This window comes from Engystomops pustulosus, chromosome 7 (genome assembly GCF_040894005.1).
Source record: "Engystomops pustulosus chromosome 7, aEngPut4.maternal, whole genome shotgun sequence".
NCBI lineage: Eukaryota > Metazoa > Chordata > Amphibia > Anura > Leptodactylidae > Engystomops > Engystomops pustulosus.
In genome coordinates this window covers 118180194-118194899 of record NC_092417.1, presented here as the reverse complement: position 1 = coordinate 118194899, position 14706 = coordinate 118180194, and the positions used below count along the sequence as shown (strand labels likewise).

General features: G+C 39.9%; 1 protein-coding gene across 3 annotated transcripts in view; it reads right to left on the bottom strand.

Annotated features, from left to right (window-relative positions):
• Nucleotides 1-14706, bottom strand: part of CYLD (CYLD lysine 63 deubiquitinase) — a 57572-nt gene that overhangs the window by 24054 nt on the left and 18812 nt on the right. For 2 of the 3 annotated variants that reach the window (XM_072117695.1, XM_072117693.1), the window contains exons 5-12: nt 10273-10371; nt 9840-9959; nt 8927-8986; nt 7906-8288; nt 6452-6617; nt 2347-2488; nt 2135-2257; nt 28-119 (exon numbers count right to left, since the gene is read on the bottom strand). In XM_072117695.1, coding sequence (XP_071973796.1) covers nt 28-119; nt 2135-2257; nt 2347-2488; nt 6452-6617; nt 7906-8288; nt 8927-8986; nt 9840-9959; nt 10273-10371 — 1185 coding nt within the window. The remainder of the gene's footprint in view (nt 1-27; nt 120-2134; nt 2258-2346; nt 2489-6451; nt 6618-7905; nt 8289-8926; nt 8987-9839; nt 9960-10272; nt 10372-14706) is intronic. The other variant, XM_072117694.1, reaches the window with a different exon arrangement.

The following is a 14706-nucleotide window of genomic DNA, read 5'->3' as shown; positions in this document are numbered from 1 at the left end:
CAACACTTACACCAAAAATCTACAAACCTTTTTCTTCTGATGTAAACCCAGAAGCAGCTTCTACTTTCTCTAAGATTTTCCTTAATTTCATTATTTTTGTTGCACATACATATCCATATCTGAAAGATAAAAAAAATGAATTTTAATGATTCTTTACATTTTCTTCCTTTAGCACAAGGCAAATAATGAAAGTAATAATATAAGAATGACTACAGCTAACCATCACATCCCCCACAATCCTATACAAGCATCTATTAGGCTAATGTCACACATGCAGGTTTTTTTAATGCATAGATGGATCCAAAACACAGAGGAAATATTAAAGAAAAGATAGATATGTATTTACAATGTAGTAATCTTCTCCTGTGTGTACATTGTGTTTGCTAACTGTGTAAGAAAACTAATGGATGTTTAAAAAACCCTTGAAAACCCTGGGTGACCCCAAACTTTTCAGCGGTAGCGTATAAGAAACGGATGGAAAAGAACAGATTATAAAATATATGAAGAGGCTAGGCTTTTTCTAAAGTGTACATGGACAGCCACAGACTATGATGGAGCCAGCCATGTAACCTCTTCAGCCCTCAATGTCATGTCATGCCATTACATAAAAGTTCATTAATTGATACTTTGTTGAATAAAATGATTTTGTGATCAAACATTGGTTGAACCTGAAATCAATGTAGCTCCACTTTTTCCCTTTAATCCATTGCCACATGCCAGAACATAGCAATATAAAATACTGACTAAAAATAAACCCCTTCAAGAACTTTTTTAATTAAATTTCTATTTTAAAAGCCCAAAAAAGACACACAGTTCCTACGCCACAAAGAGGAATGCTTATACAAAGTATAATGTGTGTGTTTTTTATAGGCGTTCTCACTACATACCAAACCTTTGCTGTCTCTCATTAGTCTACACAGCAAAGCCAGAAAAAAAACCTCTGTGCACTGTGTGCTACAGTGTGATAGCTTGAATATTTAATCTTTTAAGTTACACCAAAACTATGTTTATGATATTCACCAGTTTTTAAAGTTTGGCAGGATCTGTCCTGCAGTACAGCAGATTTATCTAAATAGGCACGGTGGAATAATTGATTTTTTCAGATGGGGGCGCTCTAGTAACACTTACTTTGCTAATTTTTTAAAGACTTCAAATAATTACCCGTGCACAAGGACACCAGGTGATCTTAAAGGGATTCCCCATTGCCCTATCCCTAGGAAAGAACAGTCATCTGATACCAGCACATTTTAGAGATGGCTCTGAACATTCTGTAGTGGGCCGGTGCCGCTATTGCAGCACTGGAGAAGCCTTTTAAACAGTGAATTTATGGCAATACGTTCCCTTGGTTACACTAAATGTGTCTGGATGTGCCAAGACCCGTTCATATCTGAGCATCTTACAATAAAGTACGAGAGCAGGTCAAAGTTACAGGACAGTACCGCATGTAGACAACTGTGACATAGATGGGGCATCTTGTGAACTTTGATATCATTAATATAAATAAATGTCTTAAGTGTCCGCAGAGGATTACCGCTGCTATCCACAAGGGCTATTTATGTTTTGTAATTAAAGATTAGGATTAGTTTACTGTAATCCTCCTTCATTTAGGATTCTACTTAGTTAATTACATGCATGACATAAATAGATACAAGGCGAATTGTAGAAAGCAATATCATCTCCACCTAAGACTGGCTACATTCAATCTTTATACTTGTTGAATACACAAACCCCTTAACACTGAGCGGGTGGGACTTTTTTTTATCTCCAAGTAATCTGGCTATTGCTTGCCCTCTCTTGTTACATAAGGAACATGTAAACCTATAATGCCAGATTATATGGACGTGTACTATATAAATCCTGCAGGCCCAGACAAGTCCAGTATGCTGGGGATACATTTCTGATAACTGATATTGAAACACAGGTCATTCTTCTATTCATGAATACAGACGTAGAAAAGATGAATTTGTGAAGCGCAGTGTGGCTGTACTGTTCATCGGGTTAGCCAACTATGAACCTGAAGGCTACAAAAGCAGTAAGTGCAGAAAGGAAAATAAGGATCAATTCAGATTGGCTGCTATAAGTTATCAGATGCACAAACTGCACAAGTGACCATGTCAGCTGTAGTATCACTTACATTCTCAATGGGTTCACAATCTCCGTCCTAAGTAGTGCTTGTGTTTCACTGTAATACTCTACATCCGTTTTTTCTTTCGGCCTCAACAGGACAGAATCCAGGACAGAACTGAATGAAAATAAGCTGTATGGGAAGAAAAAACATTTCTTTCTGATAACAGAGTAGACTGGCCCAGAAGTTACCGTCCAACGAAAGGATATCAAACTACTCACCAAAATAAGGTAGAATCGAGATAGCAGGAGTTGTAGTGCCCCTGGATCCCTTTCTTTTTTCCAATCATGACTTCTAAGCCTTCCTTCTCTGTTCTGGGAGGAGTGTTCCCCTCCACAACTTCACTCAAATAACCTCCGAAAGCTTGGAAAAAAAACAGGGTTATCATGTCAGACATTACCAACACTCTTCAAAGACAATTCTAATGCATACATATGTATAGATTAACCCCTTCAGGACTCTATTTTGGCCTATTGTGGCCTCTAGGATACAGCCCCATTTTTCAAATCTGCCCTGTGTCACTATAAGTTTTTAGAGCTTTGAAAAACTATAACATATCCAGGGATATTTGAGTATTTTCTAGTGATATATTGTACTTCAGTGTTAGAAGGATAGCGTTACCGGAAACCTCTGATAACACTAACACTGCGGCGGAGTACAATGTAAACGCTGGACTGCTCGCAAAGCTGTCTGACGTATTCATGAGGGGGCAGTCTGAGACGCTGCGTCAGAAGATGATTTCCGGGACATCGGGTCAATCTGATGCCGGTGTCAGACTGTGATGTCAGAGCCCAGACCCAGCACTAACAACCGGGATCGAAATAAAAAAAACCAAATGAAGTATATAAAACAAAAAACACAAAAATAAGTACATATTGGGTATCACTGCGCCCATATCAATCTATGAGTGAACCAGAGAGTAAAGATAAAATATTATTTTTATGTTAGGGCGAGCGGGGAAAAAAAAATGGATAATTTTGTTTGTATCCCCATTGAAATAGTTAATAAAATCTCATGAATAAGCTATAGACCCTTACAATGTATAGATAATTAATTTTGGATCACACCTCGCAAATAATAAGCCTCATATGTTCACATTACCAAAAAAATTAAAATGTTACAATGTGACAATACAAATCTGCTGTGAATGGCGCTGCTTTCATTCTATCCCTGGCCGTGCGCCCATACAGCAGTTTACCACCACATATGGGGTATCAGTACACTCGGGAGAAATTGGCATCAAATTTTGCAGAGCATTTCATCATTTTAGTCATTATGAAAGTGTCAGATTTGGCCAAAATGAATGTATTTTCCAAAAAAAGGTCAAAAGTTTCTAAATCGCACTTCCATTTTGCTTGAGGATGAGTGGGGTAATTTATGGGGTTTCACAATAATTTAGGCCTTTCAAAGTCACTTGGAAGCTGAGTTGTCCCTCAAAATGTGAGTTTTGGGGATTTTCATGAAAATTTTAAAAATCGCACCTAAAGTTCTAAGGCTCATAACATCCTAGAAAAATGACCGGAAGCATAAAATATCATCCCAACATAAAGCAGACATTCAGGAAATGGTAGTTATCTAGCTTTTGGGTAGTTTTACTTCCTGTCTGGAATGCAGAACATTTCAAACTTTGAAGATATTTTCCGAACTTTTGCCAAATTTTCATTTTTCTCCAGAATGAACCGCAAAACTTATCACTTAAATTTTACCATTATCATGAAGTACAATGTGTCTTGAGCAAACAATCTCAAAACCACCTGTATATGTTAAAGCGTTCCAAAGTTATAACCAATTATTGTGAGACGTGTCAGATTCGAAAAATCGAGTCTGGTCATTGAGCTGAAAACAAGCGTTGGTGGTAAGGGGTTAAAGGTACCTGTATTTAGATGGACCTGCTCAACTTTTAATTGACTGTGAGAGGCCTTAATAATAGCAAGACTAGTAAATTACCCCATTAAGGAATCTACACACCTCAATGTATGAAAAAGCACTTTTAAGAGGTTTGTTAAACCTTTAAGGGTTTTATAGGGGTTAAAACAAAATGGAGGTGCAGTCTACAAATTGTAATATTTTTGGACAATACATTCATTTTGGGCGGAAAATTAAACATTCACAATGGATTAAATGAAAAAAAGCTCCACGACATTTGATACCCAATTTCCCTGGAGTACATAGAATAGAAGCCATGCCATTCAGAGCAGATTTGCATTGTCAATTTGTACAGGCTATAATTTTTTTTTTTTTTTTTTTTTTTAAGGTGGAGGAAATGAAAATCATAAAACTTTGGTAAGATTATTTTGCTATGATATGTTATTTTTATTCTATAGGTCGACATGATTACGGAATTACCTCATTTACATGGCTTTTATATTTTTTTCCCAACTTTACTGAATTAAAACGAATTTGGAGAAAAATTTATAATTGCCATCTTTTCAGAGGCATTCTTGGCTGACAAATCTGGTTAAGGGCTTATTTTTTGCAATAAGAGTTGTGTCCTTTTTTTGGAGCTGCTGACTTTTTTATCACTTTTTAGAGAATTTTGTTTGTGTGAAAGTGACATTTTAGGGGCTTATATATTTTTTTTTTTTCAAATTTTTTAAACATTTTTTACTGTATACAAACTTGAACCAGGGACGCTCTGATTGGTGATCCAATACACTGCTCTACAATACTAATGCATTGGTAGAGCGCTGTGCAAGCTCTAATATACAGCTGACGTACCGGCTCCAAAAGTGAGCAGGTGCCAGAAACTGGGCGTAATAGAACGTTCTGGTGCAGGAAGTATCTTCCCGCAGGGTCGTACTATTAAGCCCATGCGCACATAGGGGTGAATACATAAATGTTATTGTTTATATAATGAAAAGTTATTGAATTTTCCAATATACAATCTCTCATGGTTTTCTACATTTCTGCTTGCTGCATTCTATTGAAAGCTTCTATGTTTACTTCCATTGAATAAAAATCTCTCAATGTGTTGTCACACAAGTGCACAAGACAGCTATGATTGCTCCCTGTGATATAACAAGCTGTGCACCTGTGTGACATCACATGATCATGGACAATTTCTATCCTCTGGAAGTAAACATAGAAGATTTCTAAAGAATGAAAGCAAGCAGAGATCTAGAAAACCATGAGGAATTGATACAGAAAGCATATAGGTAAATTGTATAACCTTTCTTCATACATACAATAACATTTAAATTACTAAAATGGGAACAGCCTCTTTAAATTCATTTAATCCTTGAGAATGGGACCTCCAGGCATTGCGAACTGCATGGGTCCTAGCAGTTGGATCAGATTGTTAGTTGCTATTCTGTGGCTAGTGGATAAAAACTTGAGAGTGTCCATTTAGAGCAAAACCTAGCTATATATATGGTCTATTGTATTTATCAGTACCATGGACTGGACTAGATGTGCTCCAGTATACATATTATATGTAATAAAAAGCATGGTTACTGAAAAGGAGAACGTTGCTAAATGGAAATATTCAAGTGTGGCAAGTTAGGATAGGTGGGACTCCACTAGGAAAGTCGCATACAGGAGCACTAAACACAAGAGGGTTCCCCTTACCAATAACACCTGTCATTAGACTAAGGCCTCATGCACATAAATGTATGGGGGTCTGTGATCCGGCCACAATCACGGCACACATAGAAGTCTATGGCACCCTGTTATAGTGCGGCAAGCACTCAGAGCCTTATCGAACAGTGACTCAAGCCAGGCGGCCGCTGTGCATAGCGTAGAACATGTCCTTTGTTATGCCATATTACAGCAATAAAGCTGCTTTCAATGGAGAGGGGAGGGTGAGAAGCGTTCACCCCACGTCTCTCCTGTACCGGCTGTACACTTGACTGGTTGAGCATACATTCTTGTGCACGAGGCCCAACTTTGTATCAATTAGTAGGCTGTTGTCATTCCAGGCAACGATCATTTCAATATGGGTAAAGCTATACTTCATCTACTTTTAATGACTACTGTTTTGGATGTATCTGTAATCGGCTTATGCTTCCCATCAATACCAGATATGGCCACTGGTACCCAACTTTTTCCCTATGATCTGTTGTCTGGTGTGCAACATTGTCTTGTGTCCCCTCTGGGGCAGAATCATTTTTTAACCAGTGTTTGTTATTTGATCAAAATAAAGTATTTATATTTTTGACATCACTAGTCTCTTTCTGTTTTAAGTTGTGCTACATTGTTGGACTTTTACTTCCTTTTTCTTTGAAAGGAAGAATAATAGGTCCCATCAATTAGTATTTGTAGAATTGAAAAATACACATTTAAGAAAACAAAGGATTTCTTTCCCTGCCCACGAGGATCTGTCATTACCTAGAGAATTACACCGTTCTATTTGGTTGGAGACAGGCTGTAGTGATGCGAACCTAGAGTCTGGCCTGCAGCTCTTCAGCTTCACGAAAAGTGCTTTTTTTGGTGCACAGGTGAAAAATCTTGTCCCTTTGAAAGTGCCATCTGTGCATCCTGCACATTCATCTTCCTAAAGTGATCAAGGGGAAAGAACACAAACATCACATTTTATTTCTGTAATCTACATTATACCCGTATCAAGTCCACTGCCATCTTACCAGCATTGCTGAGATGTGCTACATGAACATGGCCAACACAGGGACTCGTTCATGAGCCCAGCGCTTTATAGATGCAGTAATAACAGCTATGTGTCAGATTAGAAACTGCTTTTCATTGCTTTTGGAGAGGGGAACAGTTTTATTTCTTTTATTTTCTGTACAAAACATCTGACACTTTTTAACACAGTGTCCCCTTGTTCTCCACAAGGGGACATGTGATCATCTGGCTTATGTAGAATGATGTATAACACAATGAAGACTTTTAGCAACTCTATTAGGCTACACCCCTGACCTGACCTAAAATGCATTCACTGGTGGCAGACCTGGAGGTGGAGGCATTCATTTAACCAAATTCATTTTTCCCCATTTAAAGCGGACCTGTCACCAGGGACCTCATTTTCACTAAAGACAGGTTGCAGAAGCCCTTCACACCAGCAGTGCAAATCTGCCTTTCTGCCTTTTCTAAGCATTTGCATTACAGTATAATTGTGTGTTATAACTTACTCTTGCTCCCTGACAAAATTCTGGGGTAGTCCCAGGGGCTGGGCTTTGGTTTGGATGCATTTCAAAAAACAACATGTGGCTTGTCTGTGTTACTAACTCCTCAGAGCTTGGCCCCCACCTTTGTGCTCCTGTACAGCTCCTCCTCCTGCTTCTTCTCAGAGGTTACAGCCTGGTCAACCTGAAATCAGTGGGGGAGGGACAAGCTGTACAGGAGCAGAAACATGGAGACAGCCTGCAGCTCAAACAGGTCACATGTTGTTTTTTGAAATGCATGCAAACCAAAGTCCAGCCCCTGTCACTACCCCAGGAATTTGTTAGGATGCAAGAGTAAGTTATAACACACAATTATATTGTAATACAAATGCTTAGAAAAGGCAGAGAGGCATGTTTGCACTGCAGGTGTCATGGGCTTTTACAATCTGTCTTTAGTGAAAAATGAGGTCCCTGGTGACAGGTTCCCTTTAACCATGTAGTGACGCTGATGCACCACAGATCATGGATGTACTTAGATTTCACTGCAGGACACGTCTCCCTCTTAAACCTCACAAGTGGCACAGTCTCTATTGACTGTACCATCTAAGGGGCCAAATGCACAGGATATTTAGGTTTTAAGACCTGAAAAGTAAAACTAAAATAAAATAACTACCATAAATCAGTAATACAAGTGGGTAAATGTTAGTAATTCTTTAGCATTACCAGCTCTAGTCCAGCTAACATTTCACCGACTCCAGGAGGCTGCCCAATCCAACGGATGACGCCATAAAAAGGGGGGTTCTCTTTAACTTCTGCTAGCGAGCCCACCTCCAGGCCGTGCATATTAGACAGATATGGTGGCCCAGGTGGACTGTCCTGCAGGGATGTGTGGTTTAATTCGCCAATGACTGACTGTACTGACAAAGAGAGAGGGGTATGCCCCATTGTGCCATTAGTGCTGGACATCTTGGAAAGGCTGAATGGTAGAGAATGGAATCTGTTCTCTGCAGGGGAGCAGCTGCTTGCTGTAGGCTGCAGAGGGGGAGAACAGTGTCCAAATGATGATGGGGATGTCTCTGTTAGAGATTTTGCTGAGTCGTCAACAGCTGCAATAATACAAAAATATCTAAGTATTATAAAATATATAATAGTTCATAATACTTCATAAATGTTACACAGAAAACAAGCCTTAACGGAGAGTCCCTGGACATTATAATCTCTTTAGAGGGCTGAATCATCATGGGAATTATTCTCTAGGTAAAGAGGCTAACGATTAACTCCCTCTGTCTTTATATTGTGTATAGGACTTCAGTTACACTGCTCATTGAGGGAGAAAGAAGAGGGAGAAAGAAGAAGCAGAAAACAACACAAAGGGGCCACTATATTTAGGGCTCATTCAGATGCCCACTTGGATGGCACTTGGAAATGAAAAACAGATTCTTTACATGTTTGAGCATCACCACATTTGTGATTTAGAAAGTGATTGCAACCTCCTGTACTATAATATATGTAGGTGCACTTTAAGATGCACATACAATGTAAGATGTACAAACTGGACAGTAAATTGATTAAATAAAGTCTATTTATTTGGCAAAAAAAAAACATTTTTATCAAGGAAGTTGACCAAGAGGAAGCTGTATCTGACAATTAATGCTGTAGGTATTGTTTATAAACACAAGGCAAAGTCTAAAACGTAAGGCAACCCTAGATGTGGACCTTACACTCTTATATATGTAGTACATACCGTCACAGCGGTTGCTCTCTTGGATACCAGAACTTCCTCCTCGTGACTGTCTCTCTCGGGCTGTGGGGACAGAGACACGGGGAACATGTTGACAGTCAGAGGAAGCTGTTGCATCTTGTGAAATCATTTACATTTTAAAGAAATAATCACAATACAGATAATAGAGCAGCTCCTGGGCAGCCATTTATTTCCATAGTTTAAAATGACAACCATAACTGCCTATGCTTAGACTACATGTCCCAGCATGCCCTGCTCAGTGTAAGAGCATGCACAGGACATGAAAGGGAGGACAATCTGACTGATCCACTGGTGGTAGCAGCAAATAGCAGGATGCGCCAGAAAGGATTGATAGATATACTTGTTATTCCATTGTTATATCCATTTTGTATGAGGTGGTAAGTTCTAGTCTGGACCTGGTTGAGGCTGTGGGTATTGTTTATCTGTACTTTTCCAAGGGATTTGATGCATAAAAGATAGTTACATAAAATGAGACTGCTCGGCTATAGGAAAATCCCTGTGAAATTGAAACACAGGGTTGTCATTAATGGCACATTCTCAGATTGGGTTGAAGTTACCAGTGGGGGTGCACAGGAGTCAGTATTGGGCCCAATGCTTTTTTATATTTTTATTAATGACATCGTAGAGGGTTTATATTATAGAGTTTCAATATCAGTAGATGATACTAAGCTTTGTAAAGTAATTAATACATAGGAGGATATTAAAATATTGCAGAGAAATCTATGAAAACTGGAGGCCAGGGCTGACAAATGGCAAATAAGGTTTAATGTAGGTAAATGTAAGGTTTGATGGCTTGATGGACCCCTCCCCACACCATCTATATAATAAAGAGTATATAATGTCATGGCCACAAAAAAAATTAAAAAATTTTCATATACGCAAACACGATATGTACCTTCATCCATGTACCAGCTGTTCTTATTTTTCGACTGGTGTTGGGATTCAACAGAGCTGCCATTTAAAGTGTAAAAAAATTCAGAACGGGACCTGCTTCCCAATTCAGAGGTAGATCCTGCTGCAAAATAAAAAAGGAAAAAAAATCAGTTTCAGGACCAATTGGTGTGATCACGACAAATTGACAAAGGTTACATAGAGATTGCACCCAAATTCTGGTTTTGGATAAGACTGAGGAACATGAGCGTGTATGAAAAAATGTGTGAGTAATAACAAATTTAGGGGCCTATACTATTCTACCTGACAGAAAAACAAGGCTACACTCCACAAGTGACAAGATATATTGTGTTGATTTGTGTTTTTTCACTATAACTCTGGATCTTAGCGTTTTTATTTTGTTGCTGACAAAATCCCAAAGGACAATTACATGCTACCTGAGGCCTTTGGTTTGCTGTGGTTGGATAGGCTCTTCTCACTTCCACATCTTGACGTAAAGGCAAGTTTTAAAGGCCTTCTCTCCTGGTTTACAGATTCTGCAATGGAAATATAAAATATGATAAAATGTACCAGTGCTTCCAACTGATAATCAGAACACCAAAACATAGGACTAAAGTAACAGCAGGGCCTTTATTATTTTCAGAAATATTATTCTCAGAAATTGCCAAAGGCAAATAAAGTACAGTCCATACCTGGACTATTGTTAAAACTTAAAGGGAACCTGTCACCAGGAGACTCATTTTTAGCACACCCCTAGTTACCATATAGCATACTGCCAAATAGTTTTTGTATAAAAAATAGGTTTTATAAAAAAAAATATGTTATATAGTAACTTTAAATTCCATATGCTCTGTGGCTAGGCACTTGTCACCTGGGAGTGCTTAATAGAGGAGCGGTTTATCCCTCTACCTCGGGAAACTGCTCCTCCGTGTGTCCTTTTCAAATATGGTATATACTCGAATAGAACCTGAGTTTTTCAGCACAAAAAATATGCTGAAAAACCCTTAACACATTCCCGAAGCACACCCTAATAGTATGGGGCATGTCGGTGCGGGTATATGGAGAGGGCTCACGGGCATATTGCAGCAAAGACTTTCCCGTAACACCGATAAGTGCTAGCACCGATCCCTTGTGTTATCCCATCGATCGTCTGCTTCAAAAAGATGGCGGCGCCCATTTTGGTGCCGATCCTTGCTCCACCTGACATCATTGTCAAAAAAAAAAAACTATTTTGCACAGGTGGTTTTAATTTTTGTGAATGTATGAAAACATTATAAAACCTATACAAATTTGGTATCCCCGTAATCGTACACACCCAAAGAATAAAGTAGACATGTCATTTGTGGCGCACAGTGAAAGCTGTAAAATCCAAGCACCCTTTCACCATTTTCACTGTATTTGGAATTTTTTTTCCCCGCTTCCCAGTAAACGGCATGGTATATTGCACTATGAAGTGCAATTTGCTAAGCAGAAAACAAAAGCCGTCACAGAGCTCTTTAAGTGTAAAAATAAAAAAGTTAGATTTTTGAAGGTTGGAAGTGAAAAATGGAAATGAAAAAACAAAAAAGGACCAGGTTTGTTAGGGGTTAATCGGCTTATACTCGAGTCTGTGAAAAAACACACTCTGTACTCACCTTTCAACGTCCCCCGCAGGTCCTCTTCGGTCTTCTGAAGCTCTACCACCGTCTTCTGGTCCATGCTGCTTTGCACACACCATGATGTTAGCCGCTTGCCGACATCATAGTGTGTGCGCTGCCAAGCAGCTGACATCATGGTCAGGGCCGGATCATAAGGGGGGCTCCCGGGTCGCGAGCATGAGCACCCGGGTCGCATGACCGGCCGAATCGCCAGCTGTTTATCTGGCCTAGGCGGCGGGCCGAATGCCCGCCGGTGTCCTTGCTTTAGTTTATGGCAGAGCGAGGGAACAATAAGTTCCTTGCTCTGCCATATATGATCCGACTTCAGCAAAGACGGCGGCTTCCTGCCGCGGCAGCGTGTGATGTCACAATGCCGCAACATCACGGTGCCGCCATCTTTGTTTACATCCACCTTGACACCGCGATGGAGGAGGAGGACGTCACGCATCGGGGGAACGATGGAAGGAGAGAACAATTTTATTATAGGGAGGCTGTATATAGTTAATATAGGGGGGACTGTATATTTGTTGCTGGGGGAGCTGTGTGCAGCGGTTGCTGGGGGAGCTGTGTGCAGCGGTTGCTGTTCCCTGTCTGGACTACATTAAATGGGGGCCCCCCACCATATTCTGCGCCCAGGGGCCCCCACCAACCTTAATCCGCCCCTGATCATGGTATATGCTATGGCAGAGTGTGGGGACCCGGAGATAGAGCTTCAGAAGACAGTAAATGACCTGTGTGGAGATGGGGGGGGGGGGGGGCGTTGGAAATGTGAGTACAGAGGGGTTTTTTTGTTTTTAATAGGCTGAGCATAGGGCGGTGCTGGCTATATAATAAGGGGGCAGACCCTGGCTATATTCAGTCATATGAAAAAGTTTGTGCACCCGTATTAATCTTAATCATTTTTGGTTATCAAAATTTGGGTTTTTTCAGCTATTTCAGTTTGATATATCAAATTACTGATGGACACAATAATATTTCAATGTTTGAAATGAGGTTTATTGTACTAACAGAAAATGTGCTTTTTACTGACTTACTGAAACACTTAATTGGTTTGGTAACCGCTTTGAACTTCATAGCCAGATGTATCCAATCATGAGAAAAGGTATTTAACCCCTTCCCGCTCCGCTGACATGATGCCATTGGCAAACACGGGGTGCCGACACATAGCCGAGACCCCAGTGTAACACCCTCAGTCGAAGGGGGCCCCGATCGCGGGTGTTTTAACATGCCTTTGGGGGGGTCTTTCCCCCACGATCGGCACCCCTGTGCCGTTTTCGGGGGGGGGGGGGGGAGGGGGCTATTGCTGCTATGGCGACTCTGGGGTCTGATCAGGACCCCAAATATCAGAGGTGCCTGCTGGCAGTGCCTGAAAGATGGCGCCTGTGACGTCCTCTTTCGGGAATAGTGTCAACCTATGCATGTGCATAGGCTGACACTGCTAATATCCTGCAATACATGAGTATTGTAATACAGTCTATGGAGGATGCTCATAGGCTGCAGGGTGACTTGGACAGACTGAATGTTTGGTCATCCACTTGGCAAATGAGGTTTAATGTGGATAAATGTAAGGTTATGCACCTGGGGGCCAATAATCCAAAGGCAAAATATGTCCTTGGGGGAGTAAATCTGGGAGAGTCCCTTGTTGAGAGGGACCTGGGGGTACTAGTAGATCATAAATTGAATAACAGCATGCAATGTCAATCAGCTGCCTCTAAAGCTAGTAGGATCTTGTCATGTATCAAAAGTGGAATGGACTCTCGTGATTGGGATGTAATATTACCACTATACAAAGCATTGGTTCGGCCACACCTGGAATATGCTGTTCAGTTCTGGGCACCGGTCCATAAAAAGGATGCCCTGGAGCTGGAGAGGGTTCAACGTAGAGCCACAAAAATGATAAGGGGTATGGAGGGTCTTAGTTATGAGGAAAGATTAAAACAACTAGATTTATTTAGTCTGGAAAAGAGACGACTGCGAGGGGACATGATTAATTTATTTAAATATATGAATGGTCCATACAAAAAATATGGTGGTAAGTTGTTTCAGATTAGATCAAATCAAAAGACGAGGGGGCACTGTCTCCGTTTGGAGAAAACAAGGTTTAATCACCAGAAGCGACAGGGCTTTTTTACTATGAGAACTGTCAATCTGTGGAATAGCCTGCCTCAGGCGCTGGTCACAGCAGGGACAGCAGAGAGCTTCAAGAAGGGTCTAGATGCCTTTTTACACCTAAATAACATTGATGGTTATGTTATATAGGATTGTTTCCCCTAAATCCCTTCCTCATCCAATCCCTTCCCTTCCTTGGTTGAACTTGATGGACAAGTGTCTTTTTTCAACCGTATAAACTATAAACTATGAAACTATTGCAGAGTATTATCATGAACAAGCAATCAGATGATTGCTTGTTCATGACCCATGTTGGGAACAGTGAAAAAGTAAAAAAAAAAGTTATTCAATAAAAAATTAAGTAGTAAATCGATAAAAATGCCCATAAGCCCCATAACATATAAAGAGACATTAACCCCCCAAAAAAGGCTAAATCATAACACAAACCCCACATATATAGTATCACTGCATCCGTAATAACCCGTAGAATAACAGTAAATCATTATTGAACCTGACGGATGAATGCTGTTAAAAAATTAAAAACCTGCCAAAAATTATCATTTTTACATATTTAATCTTACAAAAAATGCAATAAGAAGTGATCAAAAAAACATATATACTCCAGAATGATCCTGGTGCAAAGTACATGTCCCGCAAAAAACAAGCCATCAACCAGCTCTGTAGCCAAAAAAGTAACAATGTTATGCCACTTGGAAGACGGCAATGCAAAAATGATAGATTTTTTCCCACATTAGGGTTTTATTTGACAAATTTAGTAAAACGTAACAAAATATATTCAAGTCTGGTATCTCCGTAATCGTATCGACCCATAGAATAAAGATAACATGATTATTAGGCTAAACGGTGAACATGAAAAAAAAAAAAAAGTCAAAAATCAAGTACAGTATTGATGCTTTTCTACTCCTGTCCTCAAAAATGAGTTCCTAAATTTTCAACAATAGGTGATACCAACCCCAAAATGGAAACACTGAAAAAAGCTTCTCACCCCGCAAAAAAAAAATGCCATCACATGGCCCAAATAACGAAAAAGCGAAAATTTTATAGCATACAAAAGGAGGCAACGAGAAAACTATAATCCTGGCAGCTGCAGGGTGCTCCTTCCCT